The 19,432-nt window shown below is 38.0% G+C and overlaps 1 protein-coding gene across 7 annotated transcripts in view; it reads left to right on the forward strand.

Moving 5' to 3' along the window:
- The window catches only part of par-1, a 60,780-nt gene that overhangs the window by 36,732 nt on the left and 4,616 nt on the right, over positions 1-19,432 (forward strand). For 5 of the 7 annotated variants that reach the window (XM_028301039.1, XM_028301040.1, XM_028301041.1 and 2 more), the window contains 7 exons: positions 100-173; positions 735-791; positions 1,599-1,720; positions 7,085-7,206; positions 8,338-8,449; positions 16,023-16,094; positions 17,992-18,051. In XM_028301039.1, the coding sequence (XP_028156840.1) occupies positions 100-173; positions 735-791; positions 1,599-1,720; positions 7,085-7,206; positions 8,338-8,449; positions 16,023-16,094; positions 17,992-18,051 (619 nt within the window). The remainder of the gene's footprint in view (positions 1-99; positions 174-734; positions 792-1,598; positions 1,721-7,084; positions 7,207-8,337; positions 8,450-16,022; positions 16,095-17,991; positions 18,052-19,432) is intronic. The other 2 variants (XM_028301044.1, XM_028301045.1) reach the window with 2 other exon arrangements.

Below are 19,432 nucleotides of genomic sequence, written 5' to 3' on the forward strand. Positions count from 1 at the left end.
ACAGAGCTCTATTCAACGCTGTGCGTTCGATTTGCTGCATCGTTTGTGAATACGGGCCCTATTGTGGTGGCGCTATAGTGTTTTGTCTATGGTTTGCAGTGGGCACGACGACCAGTGCGGCCAATAACACCACGTCCACGTCTACCACGACCACGTCCAATTTTAAAAGACAGGTAAGTTTTTAAGGAAAGTGTACAGTCGACAGCAGATCACATTTTGATGCAAACTCGCGATATTACCATCGTACATTGATCCTAGATATACTGTCGTACACACGGCCACACTGTTAACTATCCATTTCTGTTTTTGCTCTCGCTCTCATCAAATGGCGATTCTTTGCGATAGAACGAGATGGCATGACAGGCAATGGATAGTTAACACTGTTACCGATGGTACGTACGTTTTCTCTCAGCACCAGCCAATGTGATTTGATGTTGTTTCAAAGTAGCGATCAGTTCAGGGTTATTTTTAGGTTGTGTGTTGTTCTGAAGAAAGCCGACACATGCTATAAAGAATTTGACTTAATCCCTGTTTAATTCACTCTTGTCCTATTGACGATCAGAATAAAACTTTGATAAAACCGTTCAATAGATATAAATCTCGTGTCGATAAAAGAGATGAATACATTATTAATAGTTATTGAACATTACATGTTTAAAAATCTATTATTAATTCTTAATATGTGCAGAATTTTAATTCCAGATTTTAAATCCAAACATTTCTTTTATTTCCAGAACACAATCGACTCAGCCTCTATCAAAGAGAACACGGCACGGATCGCCCAAATGCAGGTAAGATATTTTAAAGTCAGTAATATACGGTAGTAGGCTTGGCACATAGCCCGTAGAGCTGATGAGAAAAGTTCTCGAGTGGCGACCACGGGCCGGACGACGTAGTGTTGGTAGGCCCCCAACTAGGACCGGCGATCTGGTGAAGATAAAGATAAAGATAAGATAAAGATAAGATAAAGATAAAGATATTTATTTACATAAACATGTGTGAAAACATATTACAGAGCAACATGATTTGGTCTTATAGTTTTAACAGGTAATAAAACATGTTTTACCAAGATATTGGCATGTAAATGATATGAAGGTCGTGGGTGGGAGGTGCCTGAATGCGGGCGGCCGGCGCAAGACCGGAGATTTTCGAAATCCTTGGGGGAGGTCTTTGTCTAGCAATGGACGGGTAATTGTTAAAGTTTTGTGAATTATGAAGTTTATATTATTTAAAATAAAAATGCCAGTATTTACGGCCTCCAATGTGACGCTCATTTAAAAAAAAATGGCCTCCGCAGAATAACAGCGTCCTGTTATGGGTTCTATCTCAGAGCAGGACAATGCTGAGCGGATGCCATTTTGGTTCAAACATGTACAAATACTAAGACTGAACTGTAAAAATTGTAATAATTGTTTTGGACCAAATAAACATGTGTTTCTTTCTTTCTTTCTTTCTTTCTCATGGCTGAAACGAACGAACAAACGAATATGACGTAGACATGATAAGACGTATCGGGTGAAGCGCCTTCACCTTTCAAAAGGCAAAATGTAGGCCAAGAGCTTCCTCGGTATCATATTAAACTTGTGTTTGTCCTACAGGTGGCCAGCGGAGGGCGGCCAACGAGCGCGGCGCCCAAACTTGAAGGGCGCACGCGCAGCGTCACGGGCGCCGCCCACCGCACCGCCTATCCGCCCAAGGAGCCCGCCCACAACGCGCCCAGGTCAGTACTATACACACACACACACTGTTTATAAAACCTAACCTACGTATGTTGGTATCGGATATCGATGTTTTGTTACTATTAACGGAAGTATTTTTTTGCAAAACAAATTAATAAAACTCTGTCGTCGAGTACATAGAATTTTGTCCAATGACCCCAAGCTACCCATCCTTATCGCTCGCGCGTAATTATGTTGCGACAGCAATATAACACTGTGTGTCGCGACTGTGCAACGGGCGGTCGCAGTGATTGTGCGAGCGCGACAGCAACATAATTACGCGTAAGCGATAAGGATGGGTAGCTTGGGGTCATTGGACAAAATTCTACGTGCTCGGCGACCGGACTATACATAGGTCGATATTGAGAAACGATTTATTATTTTAACCCCTAGCGAGTTAATTATCCAGTCGGTACCCCGGATATGATATATGTTATACCTATAACACTGTTTTTTACGATTTAACATTTAAGTAGGAATATTTTGGAGTATAAAGCAACATCAACGATGTGACTTCTACATTTTCTCTTATTGAAAATTATTTAACTGTTTATGTTATTTATGAAGAAGTTGTTACTTCTTTGGATTGAAGGTAAGTTGCTAAATTGTATCGAATTATTTGTTACATATTGGGTATGTTATAGGGTTTGAAAAGTATTTGATATAATTTATGTATTGGTATGTATTTATTGTATTTTTATGTAATAATATTGTAACTTTGTACTGTCGCGTTCTTACTTTTGAAGCATGACTATGTGAGATTAAAAAAAGCTAAAATTTCATTAACTAAATTGATGTCATCAGATATGATTCAATGATGAAAATCTTAATTTTTTTTCACTCACGATATTGTTTTGATTAATTACCAGTGTGGTCTGTAATAATGCACACTGGGCTCAACTGAAATTCTTATTTAAAACTTCTCACATACCTACTAGATAACAGCAAAAATGCTAAATAAATAAATAAAGTTTATTTCGGTAACTTTTACACATTTTTCATTACAAGTATTTGGGGTTTCCTATGATGGAAAGCTCCGCTAAAATACAAATCATACTATTAAAAAACCTAAACGCGACAGTACACCTAACATAGCATAGCATGGGGTATACTAACCGCACGGTAACGCAGCGCTACAACCGCCGCGGAGCCGAAGAACGGAGCCACCAACGGCGCCGCGCCCAAGACACACGTCAAGAGCGCCTCGGTATCCAGCGCGAGTGCTGCTCCGCTGGCCGCGCCCGCTGACCATGCAACACCGCATGCGTCGGCACGGGACCTCGCCGCGCCACGACCCAGGTGAAACGCCTGACGAAACAAGCCTAGATTTGCCTGAGCACGACAATCCTTCCCCATCCCTTCTTAACTACGCCCATTTCGCATAAAATAGCCTACAACTTCGCCTAACCACGCCCATTTCACATAAAGTAGCCCAACTTTCGCCTAATCACGCTCATTTCACATAAAGTAGCCCAACTTTCGCCTAACCACGCCCATTTCGCATAAAATAGCCTACAACTTCGCCTAACCACGCCCATTTCGGATAAAGTAGCCCAAATTCGCCTAACCACGCCCATGTCACATAAAGTAGCTTAACTTCGCTATATCACGTCACGCCGCGCCCAATACACACGTCAAGAGCGCCTCGGTATCCAGCGCGAGTGCCGTGCCGCTGGCCGCGCCCGCTGACCATGCTACACCGCATGCGTCGGCGAGGGACCTCGCCGCGCCGCGACCCAGGTGAAACGCCTGACGAAGCAAGCCTAGACTCGCCTGAGCACGTCAATCCTTCCCAATTTCGCCTAACCACGCCCAAATATACCTAACCACGCCCAAATATACCTAACCACGCCCATTTCGCATAAAGTTGCCTAACTTTGCTATATGACCACGCCACGAAGCACGAGTCGGCACTAGACCATGCTACACCGCATGCGTCGGCGAGGGACCTCGCCGCGCCGCGCCCCAGGTGAAACGCCTGAAGCAACAAGTCTAGACTCGCCTGAGCACGTCAATCCTTCCCAATCCATTCTCAACTTCGCCTAACCACGCCCAAATATACCTAACCACGCCCAAATATACTTAACCACGCCCATTTCGTATAAAGTAGCCTGAATTCGCTATATCACGTCACGCTGCGCTCGCTGACCATGCCACGCCGCTTGCTTCGGCACGGGACCTCGCCAGACCACGTCAATGCCACGTCCGCCTTACCACGTCCAGTTTAGACTATCTAACCACGTCCATTTTCGCATCAAATAGCCTAACTTCGCTATATCAAGCAACGCCGCACGCCTTTTGCCCCAGTTGACCACACCTTACAGCGTCTGACCACGCCGATACAAAGCTAGATTCGCCTTACCAACTCAATCCTTACCTTGCCACGCGCAACAGCGTCTAGCCACATCCTAATCGTCTAGCCACGGCCATTGTTACATAATGTCGGCTAACTTTGCTTAGTCACGCTACAAACCACCAACTTCTGGTCGCAGGTCGCATAACCACAGCCAAATTCTATAACGCAAATCATAATTATACGCCTTATTTCGCCTAATCACGCCCAAATTCGCCTAACCACGCCCCACTTCACCTAACCACGCCCCACGTTGCTTAACCACGCCCAATTTTAATCTAATCTTGCTCAATATCGCTTCACCACGTCATAACTACGCATAACTATGCCCAATTCTGCATTAAATAGCCTAACCTCGCTGAACACGGCTTCATGCGCGGTCCTAACCACATTATCACGCAGTCACTGACTACTTATCTAACTTGACAGACAATATACCAACCTTTGTCAACATCTCCATTCAAGTCATTTCTTGTATAAATCCCACTCGATCCTCCTATATCCAACGTCAAGCAACGCCATTTGCACGTTCGCTAGCTTTAAGGTTTTATTCTAGAGTAAAAGAAGGTAAGTTTGGATTTGGATTTTGCATTCCACGCTTCGTTTATAATAGCCATTTATTCCACCAGCTGAAGAAATCGTTGCCACACCAGCAATTGCAGCAAGGAAAATGATTTATGTAGATTATCATTCACAAGGTGTCCTCATTTGGAGCATTCGCATGTAACATTACAGAGTCGACTCGGCTTTGTAATGCTCGAGCATTAATTACATCAGTGAAAGAGGCGAACTGAGCATTATAGCGAACCTTGACTTCGAACTCCTATATTCTTCTGATTAATTTCGTTGCGGGTCCAATGACAGTTTAACTTTCCCCCGGGACAAACTTCACCTTCACTGGTTAGGTTTTTATTGGCGGTCAAGCTGTAGATCCTGGCTACACAGGAGTTGTAGCGGTGGGAACGAGAGGTGGGAATAGTCCCGCCTCCTGTCTGTACAAGCAAATGCTCCATTTGAAGCGCCTTTATTTATTACAACGCACTTATCATTTCTTTTCATTTTCGCTTGGCTAGTGTATCTAATGTTTTGTTGGTTTTTCTAGGTTTTTTTTTATAAATTAATTGAAGGGTGTATCACGCTGCGCTACGCTACGTCTCAGGACACACGATGCTTTTAGCAAGCTATTGTAAAAAAATAAAGAGCTGTATTTTAAAATTGAGTTTTTATTTTTCTGTACACGTCCGTTTGTTTCGCCCGGTTTTATTTTTTGGCTTTTTTATGTGTATTTAGTGGTACATTCAGCGTCAAATAGTCCGTGACACCCAAAGTGGCCAAAAAGTTGTCAACACAACCTTATTCCAATTGTAATACAGACGTGGACTAAGGAACTGCTAAAGTTCAAAAGATACAAAGCCTGTGCAGTGACTAGAATACTAACCGGCCACTGCAAACTAAACAAACACAAATCAAACATGAACATGACCGAGGAAACTCTGTGCAGATTCTGCCATACAGAAGAAGAAACGGCCATGCATGTTCTTTGCTCATGCGGCCCGCTTAAGAGCAAAAGAAGTATCCATCTCGGGCGACACATCATGCACCCGGATGAGATAGCAGATATCACGCTCCAAAGAATCTGGAAATTTATAGACTCAACGGGACTAAGCAGTGAACTCTAAAGACAAGGGCTGCCACAATAGATCAAACCTGGTCGAGCTGGCGCAAATGAAGGCCCAAAACCAATAATAATAATATAATAATAATACAGACGTGTTGCGAAATTTTTGGCTACCTTGGGTGTCACGAACTATTTGACGCTGACTGTACGACAATTTGAATTCAACTACACTCAGTATGTAGATTTAGTTTGTAAAATTAGGTAGGTGGGTAGTTACCACACGGTAGAAAATTTATTTTATTAGACTAGATAAATATGTAGTATATTTTTAGATAGCTTAGTTAGCGATATATTGTTGTAGATAGATTTGTTTTATGTGTTAAAAAGTAAATAGTTCATAGATACATAGTTTAAAATATCAATGTTTCTATGTCAATTTTAAAGTAAATTATAAATAAATAAAGTCAAGGTGATTAAATTCCACAACATAATTAAAAAAGTCGCTTTTCACCCGGGTGAATTAATTCCTAGGTGAACAAAGGTGACGACCACTTCAGTCGAATCATTTCACTTGGGTGATATTATTATGGTTCCGAAGTGATATGAGGACACTGAAAACTCCACTTTATTCACCCAGTGAACAAAGTGTAACCCAGTGAACAAAGTGTAATAATCCTCCGATTCGGCCGTAATGTGACATACAGCATACAAGAAAAAAAAAACAGTTTGTTAATAAAATCGCCTGATGCAATCCTATGAGATCGGTCGCCCTTTAGATGACACAATGTTTACTGTTTACCTTATTCCATCTACTGTGTATTGTTTTGTCGATGGATCAATGAACACGTATTTTCACATGAAATTCTAAAGCTTTAACCACACCAACGCGTGGAGATCGCCATCGCCGGCGCGATCATATCATAGGCATAGGATCATAGTGACAGGTCGCGCAACCAAGCCAGTCCGCGACCTGTTTTACCGCGCGTTTTTTTGTATCTGTGATAAATTGTAAATGAAACCTGTTTTGAGACAAATAAATACTAAATTAAAAATTCATAAAATTCATTTATTTTTGCAAATAGGCTTTTAGAAAGCACTTTTACACGTCCCAATATTAACCCTACCACTGCTTCGGGACAATAAATGGGCCAGTGCTGAGAAGAAGCAGCGCAAGAAACTCAGTCACTATTGTCAGCCTCCTTTTCAAGGGTTTACAGTCTTTAAAATATACAAAATATTACTTTCTATTCTATTCTATTCTGTCATTGGCCTATGATCGCGCCGGCAATGGCGATCTGCCTGCATTAGTGTGGTTGAAGCTTAACACGGAACACTGCCTCCTGTAATTTCTTCTGTGCAATAAAGGTGTATTCACAATGCGTGTTGTGATTGCAGCTTAAACTCGAGCACGACGACGGGCGCGACGGCGGCGGCGACGGCGGCGGCGCGGCGGGACTTCCCCAACAACCAGATGGTGTTCCCCAGGAACGTGCCCTCCCGGTCCACCTTCCACTCAGGTACGGAACCAAACTTGCAGCTTAAAGCCGCGTTTTCACTAGGAGACATTTGTCCCGCGACTCTGTCGCCCGACACGAAATTCACGTGTCGCGACGTCTCTTGCGATATCTACAGGTCGCGAGTAGAGTTCCCAGGTCCAAAAACACAAAAGCCGGACTTTGTGCTTGATTTGGCCGGACATTTTACTCTAAAAGCCGGACACGTGCAATTAGTGTCAGCTCATGGGTGAGTACTATCATCATCGGTTGCTAACCAACATTCTGATGGATGCGTGCGCTTCATAAATGATTCTGTGGCTCGGACTTTACCAAATAAAAAGCCGGACAGGCCGGACATGTCCCTAAAAAGCCAAACATGTCCGGCTAAAGCCGGACTCCTGGCAACCCTAGTCGCGAGACTTGTCACTTGTCGATGCTCTGCGTGCGTCGACATGCGCGATCTTCGTGTCCCTCGACAGTCGACAGTCGCCCGACAGCCTTTGAGTAGTGAGGACGCGTGTCGCTTTGTGTCGCTCCTCGGGCGACATACTGTTCACTATTGGCTAGTGTGAACAAGTCATGTGTCGAGGGACAAAGTTGCAGAGACAAACTACGTGAATGTCGGACGACTTATCTCCGCGACATGTCCCGGAGAGAGATAGTGAAAACGTGCTTAATACAAGCTTTGCTTAGTTTTTGGACTAGAAGCGTAGTGTAAAATGTCCAAGGATATTTATTTATTTTCAGAGAGCGCTGCTGCCCGTTCTCTGTTTGATGTGTAGGTAGTCCCTAAGTCGCCTTTTACGACACCTGCGGGAAGAGTAGGGGTTGGTGACAAATGTATTCTACTCTGCCATCACCACACGGCTTATCTATACTAATATTATAAAGCTGAAGAGTTTCTTTGTTTGTTTGTTTACTTGAACGCGCTAATCTCCAGAACTACTGGTCCGATTTGAAAAATTATTTCAGTGTTAGATAGCCCATTTATCGAGGAAGGCTATAGGCTGTACAACATCACGCTACGATCAATAGGAGCAGAGCAATAATGAAAAATGTTGCGAAAACGGGTTTTCACGCGTACGATGTCGGGGGCACAGCTAGTGACTGTATTAAATCATAGTGTTGTTATATAATACCCATCGTTTCCAGGTCAAACCCGGTCGCGGGGCGCGTCGGCGGGCGGCGCGTACGGCGACGGCGGCTCGCCACACCAGGCGCGGCCATCTTTCTTCTCCAAGCTCTCCTCGAGGTTCAGCAAACGGTAGGCACTCATTATACTCACGCTCATGTCATATACCGTCTATGTTGATATATTAGGCCTAGGATGCGCGCCACGATAAACTTTTATCGACTGCACGATAAGCCTATACATTTGTCGTCTAAGTCGATAAAATTTTATCATGGCGCGCATCTTAGCCCAGTTTCTACCAAAATGGAGAAGAGAGATGTGTTTGAATAACCAGGATTTCCGTGAATGGAGAGGTGATATAACCCAAAGGTAAACTGGTCGAGAATGCTTTAGTGCATTAAGTTCGCCTTATGTACAAATTTATTTTGGCATAAAAGTTTAAATAAATAAATAAATATAGAAAACGAAATGTGGTTGGTCATTCAAACACCTACTCTTCTTTCCATTTGGTGGAAACAGCCTTACAGCTGAGTGAACTTATACAACTTTGTGGAATCTGCATGTAAAAAGCAACTGACTGACTGCTGCTAGGTCGTAGCTAGGTAGTCAAAGGTCCTGGTGCAAAAAACGGGGACTAACTGTTTAGGTTTTATTAAGCTAAAATATAAATACTTATGTCAAAACAGCAACCGAAACTTGTTGAAATTCTCCTTTATTCTTCCAAAAAGAAAAGATTTTGCTACATTCACCCCCTAAAGGATAAAACGGGTGCCTAAGTTTAACTAGAGTGATCCAATTTTTTCATTACTGTAAAGGTAATTCAAATCACAGAGTTCTCATAACTACAATCTTCTTTAGTCAGACTCTAAGTTGTATAAGTTTGCTACATGGGTTGTATGGTTCTCCAATGATTCATTTTGTATGGTTCGTCGACATGAAACACCTTTCTTCTATGTTTTGTGTAAATAAAAAACATTGAATAAATATCAAGTTGAATGGTGTTTCGCGTATCTACTCACTTATTCAAACGAATCTTTCAATCTTGAACTACTTCAGTAATTATTCATAACCTACTAACATCTCACAAAACACACAATTTATAAAAGTCACGTCACTAACCATCGATCTACTAACATGTGACTAACCTTTTGGGAATAGGTTATTATTTTCCAACATTGTGTCCCATGAGCTATGACGCTTTGAGCTATATAGAATCATTTCTGCTTTTCGTGTGCTTTTGTGCCTAATATACTATTAAAGGTCATAGCAGACATATCAACTCGGAAAGGGATCGTAACCGTATCAACTCGAGGCGGCCAGTATTCTTTGTATGAAACTCCATACTGCAACGCACACGTATCCGCACCGTAAGCAAACGCCTCGCGCGCGATTGACAGCGCGCGGAAGGCGATACGGTTTTGATCCCTTTCCGAGTTGATATGTCTGCTGTGACCTTTACTAAACTCAAAAATCAAAAGATAAAGTACAATCGCACACAAAAGTCTTAAAGAAAATAAAATTAAGCTAGAAATATCATTTCACGCAACGCTTCAATGTTAGCATTGCACCGCTTGCTGCACTGTCTCATTCGACATACTTTACACGATACAATTATAATTAAAATATATTTCCTATATTTATTCGCCTACGGCGGACTATGTCCAACTGATAGTTGAAAAAGGGTTGTGGAAAAAGACTACTTATTACTATTGAATCAAAGTTCCATTTTGAACAGTATGAGCTCCAATTGATAGTGTTTATTGCATGATTATGATTCCTTCATTACAATATTTTGAATCTTCTCACCTAATTTTTTTATCAAAAATATTCTTTGAAAATGACAGGTACAATCGATGACAAAAGTGCAAAATTATATATTTCTGCTTTGTACTTTCTTCTTGCAAACTTTAACTTTCCAACTTATTTTCTGTGTCTGTTTAATGTAATTAAAACTAATACCGGCATAATTAATGTGTTTTAACTGTACTTAGCGAAACATTGTCAAAAGGGCTCCCATTCTGTTCACGTGTCCTCTCCCACTTACTGTTCTTTTTTGTTTTATGTAAATAATTGTACACCATTCGTAACACACTGTTGTTTAACTTGTCACTTGATTAACCCATGTCTCGTCTTGTTCGTTGTGTGTTTATTTCACTTGTCGATGCTAAAATTGTCTCCCTCGATCGACTTCCGAGCTCTGATATTATATACATACATATATTTTTACTTTTTTTTCGAACTCGCCAATACAGGGGATGCACGATGCTAAAACCTCCCTTAATTCTCCCTTTCACTAGAATACGTACGCACAAGGTTATTTTGTAATTGCGCGCTCTCTCCTCAATGCCCATAGACTATCCATAAACGTATTTTTGTTTTTTTCGAAAGTTTACATCGCTTGAGTAAAAAGCCCGAGTCTCAAGTAGTTGAAACGTAGATGGAAGCATGTTGTGATCCCCTTTTCTGAATGAATCGCTACTTTTTTAATTTTATTTTTTTATTTCGCTGACGATGTGAGCAAAGGCAATACAAGCGCAATGCCTGTACGCTTTGAGTGTTGTCCGTAGTGCTTGCTAGTGACGCGATTCAACGTGTAACGTAAGTACCGTGACATACCGGTTCCGGCCTCGTCGAGTTAAGAGGTGTACGGTGAAAGAATAAAATACATTTTTGGCATTTTAAAGATACCTCGTGCATCCCCCGTACCGAGACTAATTTTTTTTCTAACCGTACGCTTCTACTAACGGTCGCGTCTATCATGCCGTCTCGCTTTGTCTATCCACAACCCTTTTGCGTAAGTGTCGCAACGTGACAGTTCTTTTTTTCAAATATCAAACGGAGGGAGTTTTTGTCAATAGTATTGTGCATCTGATTGTGTTGAAACGCGAGCGATTTTATAAGGTTGCCATACGGATTATACGGTACTGAAAGGCTAGACAGTGTAACATGCTTTATCGATATCGAATAGTTCAAAATGTATATGAGTGACATCGTGAAGTCGACTCTAGTGTTAAGAAATTAGAAGCGAATTCCACAACGCCATCTACATTTTGATGACTCGGTAACGAAGCGGTGTTACATTGTCTATGCTTTTACGTTTAACGGTCAAATGCTAGCGATCTAGCAAACGTATGCGTCTGTCGACTTTTCGACCCAATTATGGCGACTTTATATTCAGTGAAGTAAAAAAAAAGTTAAAAACAAGTGAGCCGGAGTGAGAAGAGGGCGGCGATTCGGCTGAAGATTAGTCGTCTCGCTCACCCGTTCCGTTTTACGCAGGTTGAACCAAAACCCATGAGCGGAGCGACGTACCACTGGGAGGCTTCAAGAAGGACTAACGTTAAAATATTAGAAAAATTAGTATAAATTACACTGGGAATTTACTCATAGGCCATATTTAGCATTCTTACTGACAAAAAATCTTATTCGCAGCAAACTAACTCAACCCTAAGACAGTAGTAATTAATTAAAAATGTACAATTTATTTTAATATTATATGTGCCTTTGGGTAAATAACAGATAACTTTATACGAGCTACTCGTTGTATCAAATATGAAACATGATTATATTTATTCTGATTGTCTGTTTCACATTTGATACAGCGAGCAGTGAATTTATTTAGGTGTTAACTTTTTTCATTGGTTTATAAAGCTTCCATCCTAGTTGACATTTGATTGGAATTCGATAATTCGATTTGTATTCATTATTAAATATTAAATAATTTAAAAAAATATTATATCGCGGCGACATTTCCATCTACATGTTATTTGTTTGAACTTGGCAAATGTGCCTGAAAAAAAAATCTAGTTTTTTAAAATAACACCATTTTTTTGACATAAAAATTTTTTTTTTGTTTTTTTTTTTTTTTCAAATTGGTAGTTTTTTCTTAAAGTGATAAATGGTTGTGCTATCTATTAGTGCCATTTGTGACTTTCATCAAATAACATGTAGCAGAGATCTAGTCCCGTCGCGGTCTGCATTTCATCCTAGCTCTTAAGAAGTATTTGATTTCGAACGAATTCTCTACATTCCAGGGTTCCGTGTTTACGCTTTTTTAAGTTCACAAAAATGCACAAAAAATACAAACTCGTTTTGTTCATATTTATTTCGGACTCTGCATGAGATGTTAAAAATTTCGACGACTGAAAAAAATATTTTGTATATTTGTATTATTATACACACTATACTTAGATTTTTCAGTGACAATTTCTTGTTGTTGAGCGTTATTGTGGACCATGCGACTGTCCTCACCACTCTTGACATCTGACGTAAGCATCGTCCATGTTTCCTCTACGATATTTTGTACACGCTGTATTTTCCTAGACAATTATACATGCTTGGGAAATGGTCCACGCAATGCAATTATTGAATAATGTTTAAGGAGTGAGTGAGATCTATCAGTATATTAGTTAGCGAGTAAGGAGCGGCCCATCCTATAGTTTGGTACAAATACTCAGTAGATGTTACCATATAGAAAAAAACACATAGGCAGCAGCTGTATGTTTAACTACACAAATTAATATTTTAGGTCATGTACCCCTTTTATCCACGACTGTACTCTGTAGCTGTGTAAAGGATATTTATATTTGTTACACTAGTTGAAATATTTTAATAGTACCACAGCTATCGTGAATCGGTGTTAGATTTGAAAATAGATGATAAATGTTAAATACGTTCTCAATAATGTTGATGCAATAATAAATAATCGAAAATATATAAAAATCACTATTCAGCAGTAAGATTTCCATATTTTCTGATTACTCATACGTGTAGGTTTATATTTGATTAGGATCTTTAAATTGTACATATTTGTACGAGTGGTGCGCATGATATGGAGTGTGGATGTATCTTTTTACATAGGTATGTCTGTTTTCCTAACTTTTCTATATAATATGAAGACTCCGTATATCTAAATAAATATCTAAATATTTATACAATTGTATTTTTCCCCGTTTTTAATATTCTATTTGTAGTTTTTTTGTTATACTAGTAACAAGACTCGATGTGAATTTGTACAGACGAATGCAAAATGTAGTTTGATTTACTAAAAAAATTGTAGACTCATACTCATGTTGCATTTGGATGTACAGTTTTTGACTTATAAGTTTATTTAAAACATATGTATATGTATTTGTCTATATTCATATTTACGTAAACGTGTTTACGTATATCTAGTTGTTAGTGTCCAGTATTGTCTTAATTTTTTTAAATCGTGTATATCTAAAATTAGATAGTTATCCGAACAAATTTATGTCAAACTAGGTGCTCTTAGTGTCATCGTTAACTCTCTTGACGTCCATGGCTGACATCGGAATTTTATTTAGATTTATTAGTACACACCTCTAAATTATGTTTCATTTAATATACATTCACGCCCGTGTTCATAAACATTACTACGAGATCTCAGTGCGCGTGGACGCACAGGTTGACACACGAACCAATCACAGAGCTCTATTCAACGCTGTGCGTTCGATTTGCTGCTTCACTTAAGCAAGCATCGTTTGTGAATACGAGCGTAAATCGACTTGTAAAGAAATTAAACAGATGATTAAAAGATGCTTTTTTCAAAACGCATAGCCTGAGCTTGGAAATGATTTGATATTAAATTAAATTCGTGATATTAGTAATGTTTAAGTTTACTTAATAATACGACGATTAAAACATATTTTTGAATGTACAAAATCATGAAAAGATTTATTGTGAAATTATACAGGGACAAAGCAAATGTTGAATTATAATTTTGGAGGTTGTACTGTTAAGTACTAAATATGGATTCCTCATTCATGTTGCCTACTTAAAACGAAATTATATTATGTAATTTAATATTATACAGCTATAGATCAATGTGTATCGGACGCACAGAATTGTGCATTAATTTCTTTTTTTTTTCATTGAGCATTTCTTTTTTATTTTAGGAATTATAATTGTAAGTATAATTATTACACATGATAGGAAAAATGCAATACATTCTAACTTAGATGCTAAGTTTAGTTAGATATTTAATTGTAATCTTTATAATTGAGATTTTTCGTCGTTTATTTTGCCTTTTTTAATTTGACATTTTATTTGCTTTACTTAGCATTTTTACTTCGTTTCGCCGTAATTATTGACATTGTGTAAAGTGTGACATATCGAAGGGATTTGACATCTAGACTTTGAATGACATAAACAATTAAATTCGATATGTATTTTTGTGGAATTCTAAATGGTGGATACGATTTCGATGCCACAAAAATATGTGTCCACCATACGTGACAAATCAATACAAATGTCCCTACGATGTGTTTCATACATATAAATATACATTTAAAATCCATCCAACTATGTAATATAACATGGGCATTGCTGTAAATGCATTTATAATTACCATATTTTACATATGTTTGATGTTTGTGACTGTAAGTAGAACGCAGAGTACATAATTGTTAAAAGTAAATAATTATTCTCAATTTTAGCTTCTGTAACTATTTGGAATGCATTATTTGGCGGCGAACAAATTATTATTTATTACATGATAAAACAAAACTAATAAAGTTTTGTATTAGGTATTTTTCTACGCCTTCTTTGAAATATAAAAATAACATGTCAGTTTTGTATTGTACAAATCACGTCCTTCGTTTCGTGACATCGTACGTAGCACACGTAGCAAATACTGACAATGTACACTCACCATCACAAAAATGTGTACTATGTAAGTAATTTATTCACTAAGATTTTACATTACAATGAAATATTTTTTAACATGACTAAAATTTAACTTCGCCGCTGAATATTGTAATAGAAAGGCCTACAATTACCGACTTAGTCGCAAACGTAAACATTGTGGTTTAGGACTGGATTAGAGATTTAAAATACTGTGAATACTGTGTTTATGGATGTGTTGCGCTTCTCCGAATAATCAGGTTTTCAATAACATAGATATGTGTTTTATTTTCATAACCCTCTATTTTATACCTACGATAATACAACCTACTAAAGAAAAATCTTCTAGCCAAGCTTCTTCTAAACTGGTCGAACTTAAGTCAGATTTTTTTACATAACCTAATTAATAAAATAAAATTGTATTTTTGTGTTGGTACCTACTTTGGCTCATTACAACGATCGATCAACGTTTCAATATGAATAGAAACACATAGAAATATTGACAAAAATACATAATTACCTCTGTTTTATATTTCAAAAGTGTCACGTTGCTATATTAAAAAAAGTTTGTGAATTAGCTGTTTTTATTTTTGTGTCGAATATAGTTGTCTACAGAAGTGACTTTAGATTAGGCACCAGTGTGATTAAGCTCTCACACAGCTTTAGTTGTAGTATGTATAAGTATATTTTTTACTACTTTTGAGTTCTCTAGGATCCTATAGGACTGGCTATTTTGTTATCTTTAGGATCTTCTTTTTTGTCACTACTCCCGATACGATACAACGAGGCTTGGTGTCATTTCTGTCTTATTAGTTGACAGCGTTCAATTAAAAAGGCAGAAAAATCACATAATTATATCGTAACTGTTTATTTTATGTGTATTTTCATGACCTGTCAAAACGCGAGTCTCATAAACGTTGCTGAATAACCAGTCTTAGGCGATCAAGCTGTAGTATGCTAGTGTCACTAATAGTGACCAGTGTCACTACTAATGACCATTGTCACTCACAACTAGTAACTAGTGTTAGTTGGCCAGTAGTAACGGTAAGTATTGTTTCATCAGCCTTTCCGTGTTGGGTGAGGCGGGCGGACGCCAGAAGCCCCGCATATTTTCCTCCCTGGACATACAAAGGAGGTACGCGCGCGGATCGTATGGAAAAATGTTTTATTTCCAATTTTTCTTTTCCAATAATACCCTAAAGTTTGGTGATTTCTTTTTTTGAGAACGATGCGTTTTGTTACTAATTTTTTTGAGTTTTTTTGCGCTATATTTATCTACTTATGTGTATTAATTATTATTTATTTGTAATGTTTTTATTATTTTATTTATGAATTGCTGAAACAAAAATGACTCACAATTAACAAGTAAATAAAGTGCTTTTTTCGTATTATTAATATTTTATTAATTAATTGTGTTTTTTTATTACATGTAAACTTATTTATATACAAGTATTAACATGTATTTACATTGAAAACGTATCGTTCGTATTAAAATTTTGAAATAATGTTTTTTTTTTCGTTGACGTCCAGCCGATTTGATCTAAGCAACAATCAAGATTTCTTTCTTATCTATTTATGAGACAAACCTGAAGTAAATGTTAAAATGATTTGATTTATCACCGATTTTCGTATCGATTAACATTATTATACAAAAAGATGAAAGTTTTCTGAAGTCTGAAGCTAGCAACATAGAAAAGTTAGAACTTTAATAGGCGGAAAGTTTTATAATAGCGTTAAAAATTAGTGAAAAATCGGCTGGACTTTGTTTTTTGGTAAATAACGGAATTTAATCTGCTTATTCTGGATACCCTTTGAGTTTGAGACGTTTTGGCATTTAACTTTGACTAATCGTGTGATGCATTGCCCCTGACTTTGGTTATGATGAAACCAGGTAAATTGATATATTCTGCGAGCTGAGAAAAAACCATTTGAAACTACTGAATGCTCAATTGTTTGTGTCTTTAATCACCTCTGTGTAGTCAGAAATTGTCTTATAAAAAATGATTTATTATATTAAATAAAAAAGCATTTAGTGTTTCAAGTGAAACTACGCCTATTTTAATCAAACGTTATTTTGAGTACTACTTTTATAATGGTATGAGCATGTTTTACAGATTGGTAAGTCCCGTAGGTATTTTTTAGCATGTTAGAATAGGTAACCACGTACTTTAATCCACTGATCAGACTGTCAAATATTGCAACCATGTCAAAATAATATAATGTATGTAAAATTTTTGTGGACATCCAATCGATATTATCAGTTTTTTTTTTGTCACCAGAGTGATTTTTGTTTTGGTCTTTGCTTTTTTTTTAAAGAATAACTGAGTTGACATAACCATCGCGCGAGAAAAAAGGCTGCCTGTTTTTTCGCGGTAATCCGGAGTTCATGTTGAGGCAGCTGCAGAATAATAAAAAAAAATTGACTGTACTGATATGACATAGTAATAAAAACTGTCTTCATCAATGTGATCAGTGGATGAACAAAAGTGGCCAAAATTGTTGTGATGCTATTTGTGTTTGCTTGCTTTTTGTCTGCTTCTAGTTTTACCCTTATGTGACATCTGCACCTTTTAGCTACCCCTGTTCTATTGTAACAAGTCCCAGATCAAAATTTTTACTTGTATCAAACTACGTACTTAAATTCCTGGTTAATGTAGTCTACCCCGAGTTTTCTTGAACTACTTTGTAGTTTTTAGCATGAATTGGTTGAAATTATTAAAGTTACTGTCTGTTAAAAATAATAAATTGGTTATTTTAAATTGTAAATGCCTTGTGACTCCAGTTTTTTTCATGATCCCTGAATGAAAACTTCTTATTTTTGCATAAGTATTTTTTATTGATGTTTGAAAAAAAAAATCTAAATTTAATTTTAAGTAAATTGTACATTAATGAATTATTTTTGTGATTTTTTAAGGTTTTCTTTCCAATTGGCGACAAAAATATCGGGCTTGTTACAAATCAACGATGGCACAGTACGGTGTGCGCGATGCGCCCTTAGTTTTTAGTGTTAGTTTATGTTTTTCTGTTTTTAGGCCATTGGAGGGCACCACCCCGAAGCATGCCGTAGGAGCTAGCCCACAACCCCTCCTTGGGTAATTATTTCCCGTTCATTTTACCCTCGTTAATTTTTACCCAAGTTTTTAAACGGTACGGCCGTGTTGCTGCATTTTTTTGTTGGGTATATTTTTTTGAGAAAATGTTATTTGTGTTTTTTGTGATGTCGCAATGTGTGACTAACGCGAGTATTTCGGATTTTTAACAAGCCGCTTATGATAAAAAAAAAGACATGGAAATAGGCCATAATATGTGTCACTTCCGTGTACATAGTTTTCTATGTAATAAACAGTACTTTTGAATTTCTGATATTTTTGCACAATATCATGCGGCATGGTTCTAGATTTTTATGAGCGTGGCTTATGCGATTGTGCAGAAATCTCGAAGAATAAGATTAGAGTAGCACAACGTTAATTTTTCGTCGACCGATAGTTTAGTCGGGCAGTTGATCAGTATGGGCATGTATGGGAGTGTGCACACTACGCCGATTCTTCATACAATTTGAAATCGGGCACAACTATCGGCCAACTAAAAATCAACGGTGTGCGCCTACTCTTAGTCTTACAGTAGGTACAGTTACCTATATATTAATTTGTTTGGGTTTTCCCTTTTTATATTAATATAGGATACAAAGTTTTACACACTTATCAGTTTATACATAATCACTCGATCGTCATTCGTACATTTTTGTGACTTATTAATCTACATTTTAATTCATACAGCTTGTTTAAAAAAGTATTATTATCACTAAGAAAGTTAATTTCGTTAAAAATACAAATAGTAAAATAAGCGCCATCTATCGTCAAGAATGTAAACTAAAATGTCGGACATTTGGATAGAATCTTCTTTTAAAATGGCTCCAAGTTTGTACAGCAAGCAGGGTTCTATTTATTGCTGCTGATGATTCCTGCTAGAGGGAAATATGGGTGTGATGTTTTTATCTACCTACGATTCCAATATCCAGTCGTATCTTTAATATTCTACGGTTAATCTATGCTTCAACCATCTTTGTCAGTAATAAATATTTACCGGAGATTTTCCTAGATAAGTTAAGCCGCGTATTCTCCTCTCGTACGCAGAAGGTAAAGTTCGGTCGCCAAGCAGATAGAATTTCGTCCAAGCTACCCATCCTTCGCGTGTAATTGCTATCGCGCTCGCACATTCATTGTGAAACCGGCGACCGTAGTGAGTGTGCGAGAGCGACAGCAATATAATTACGCGCGAGCGATAAGGATGGGTAGCTTGGGGTCATTGGACGAAATTCTATCTGCTCGGCGACCGGACTTTAGCTGCAGGTCTATTTTAACCATGCTTATTTATTACCAACATATATTCATAGATTAACCACAGAATATTTCCAAAACTACCAAGTGTAGGATAATACTGATATTGGGACCTGTAGGTGGTTAAATACAGCTT

Source organism: Ostrinia furnacalis, unplaced genomic scaffold, assembly GCF_004193835.3.
Source record: "Ostrinia furnacalis isolate ACB-3 unplaced genomic scaffold, ASM419383v2 OfSCF0862, whole genome shotgun sequence".
Lineage (NCBI taxonomy): Eukaryota > Metazoa > Arthropoda > Insecta > Lepidoptera > Crambidae > Ostrinia > Ostrinia furnacalis.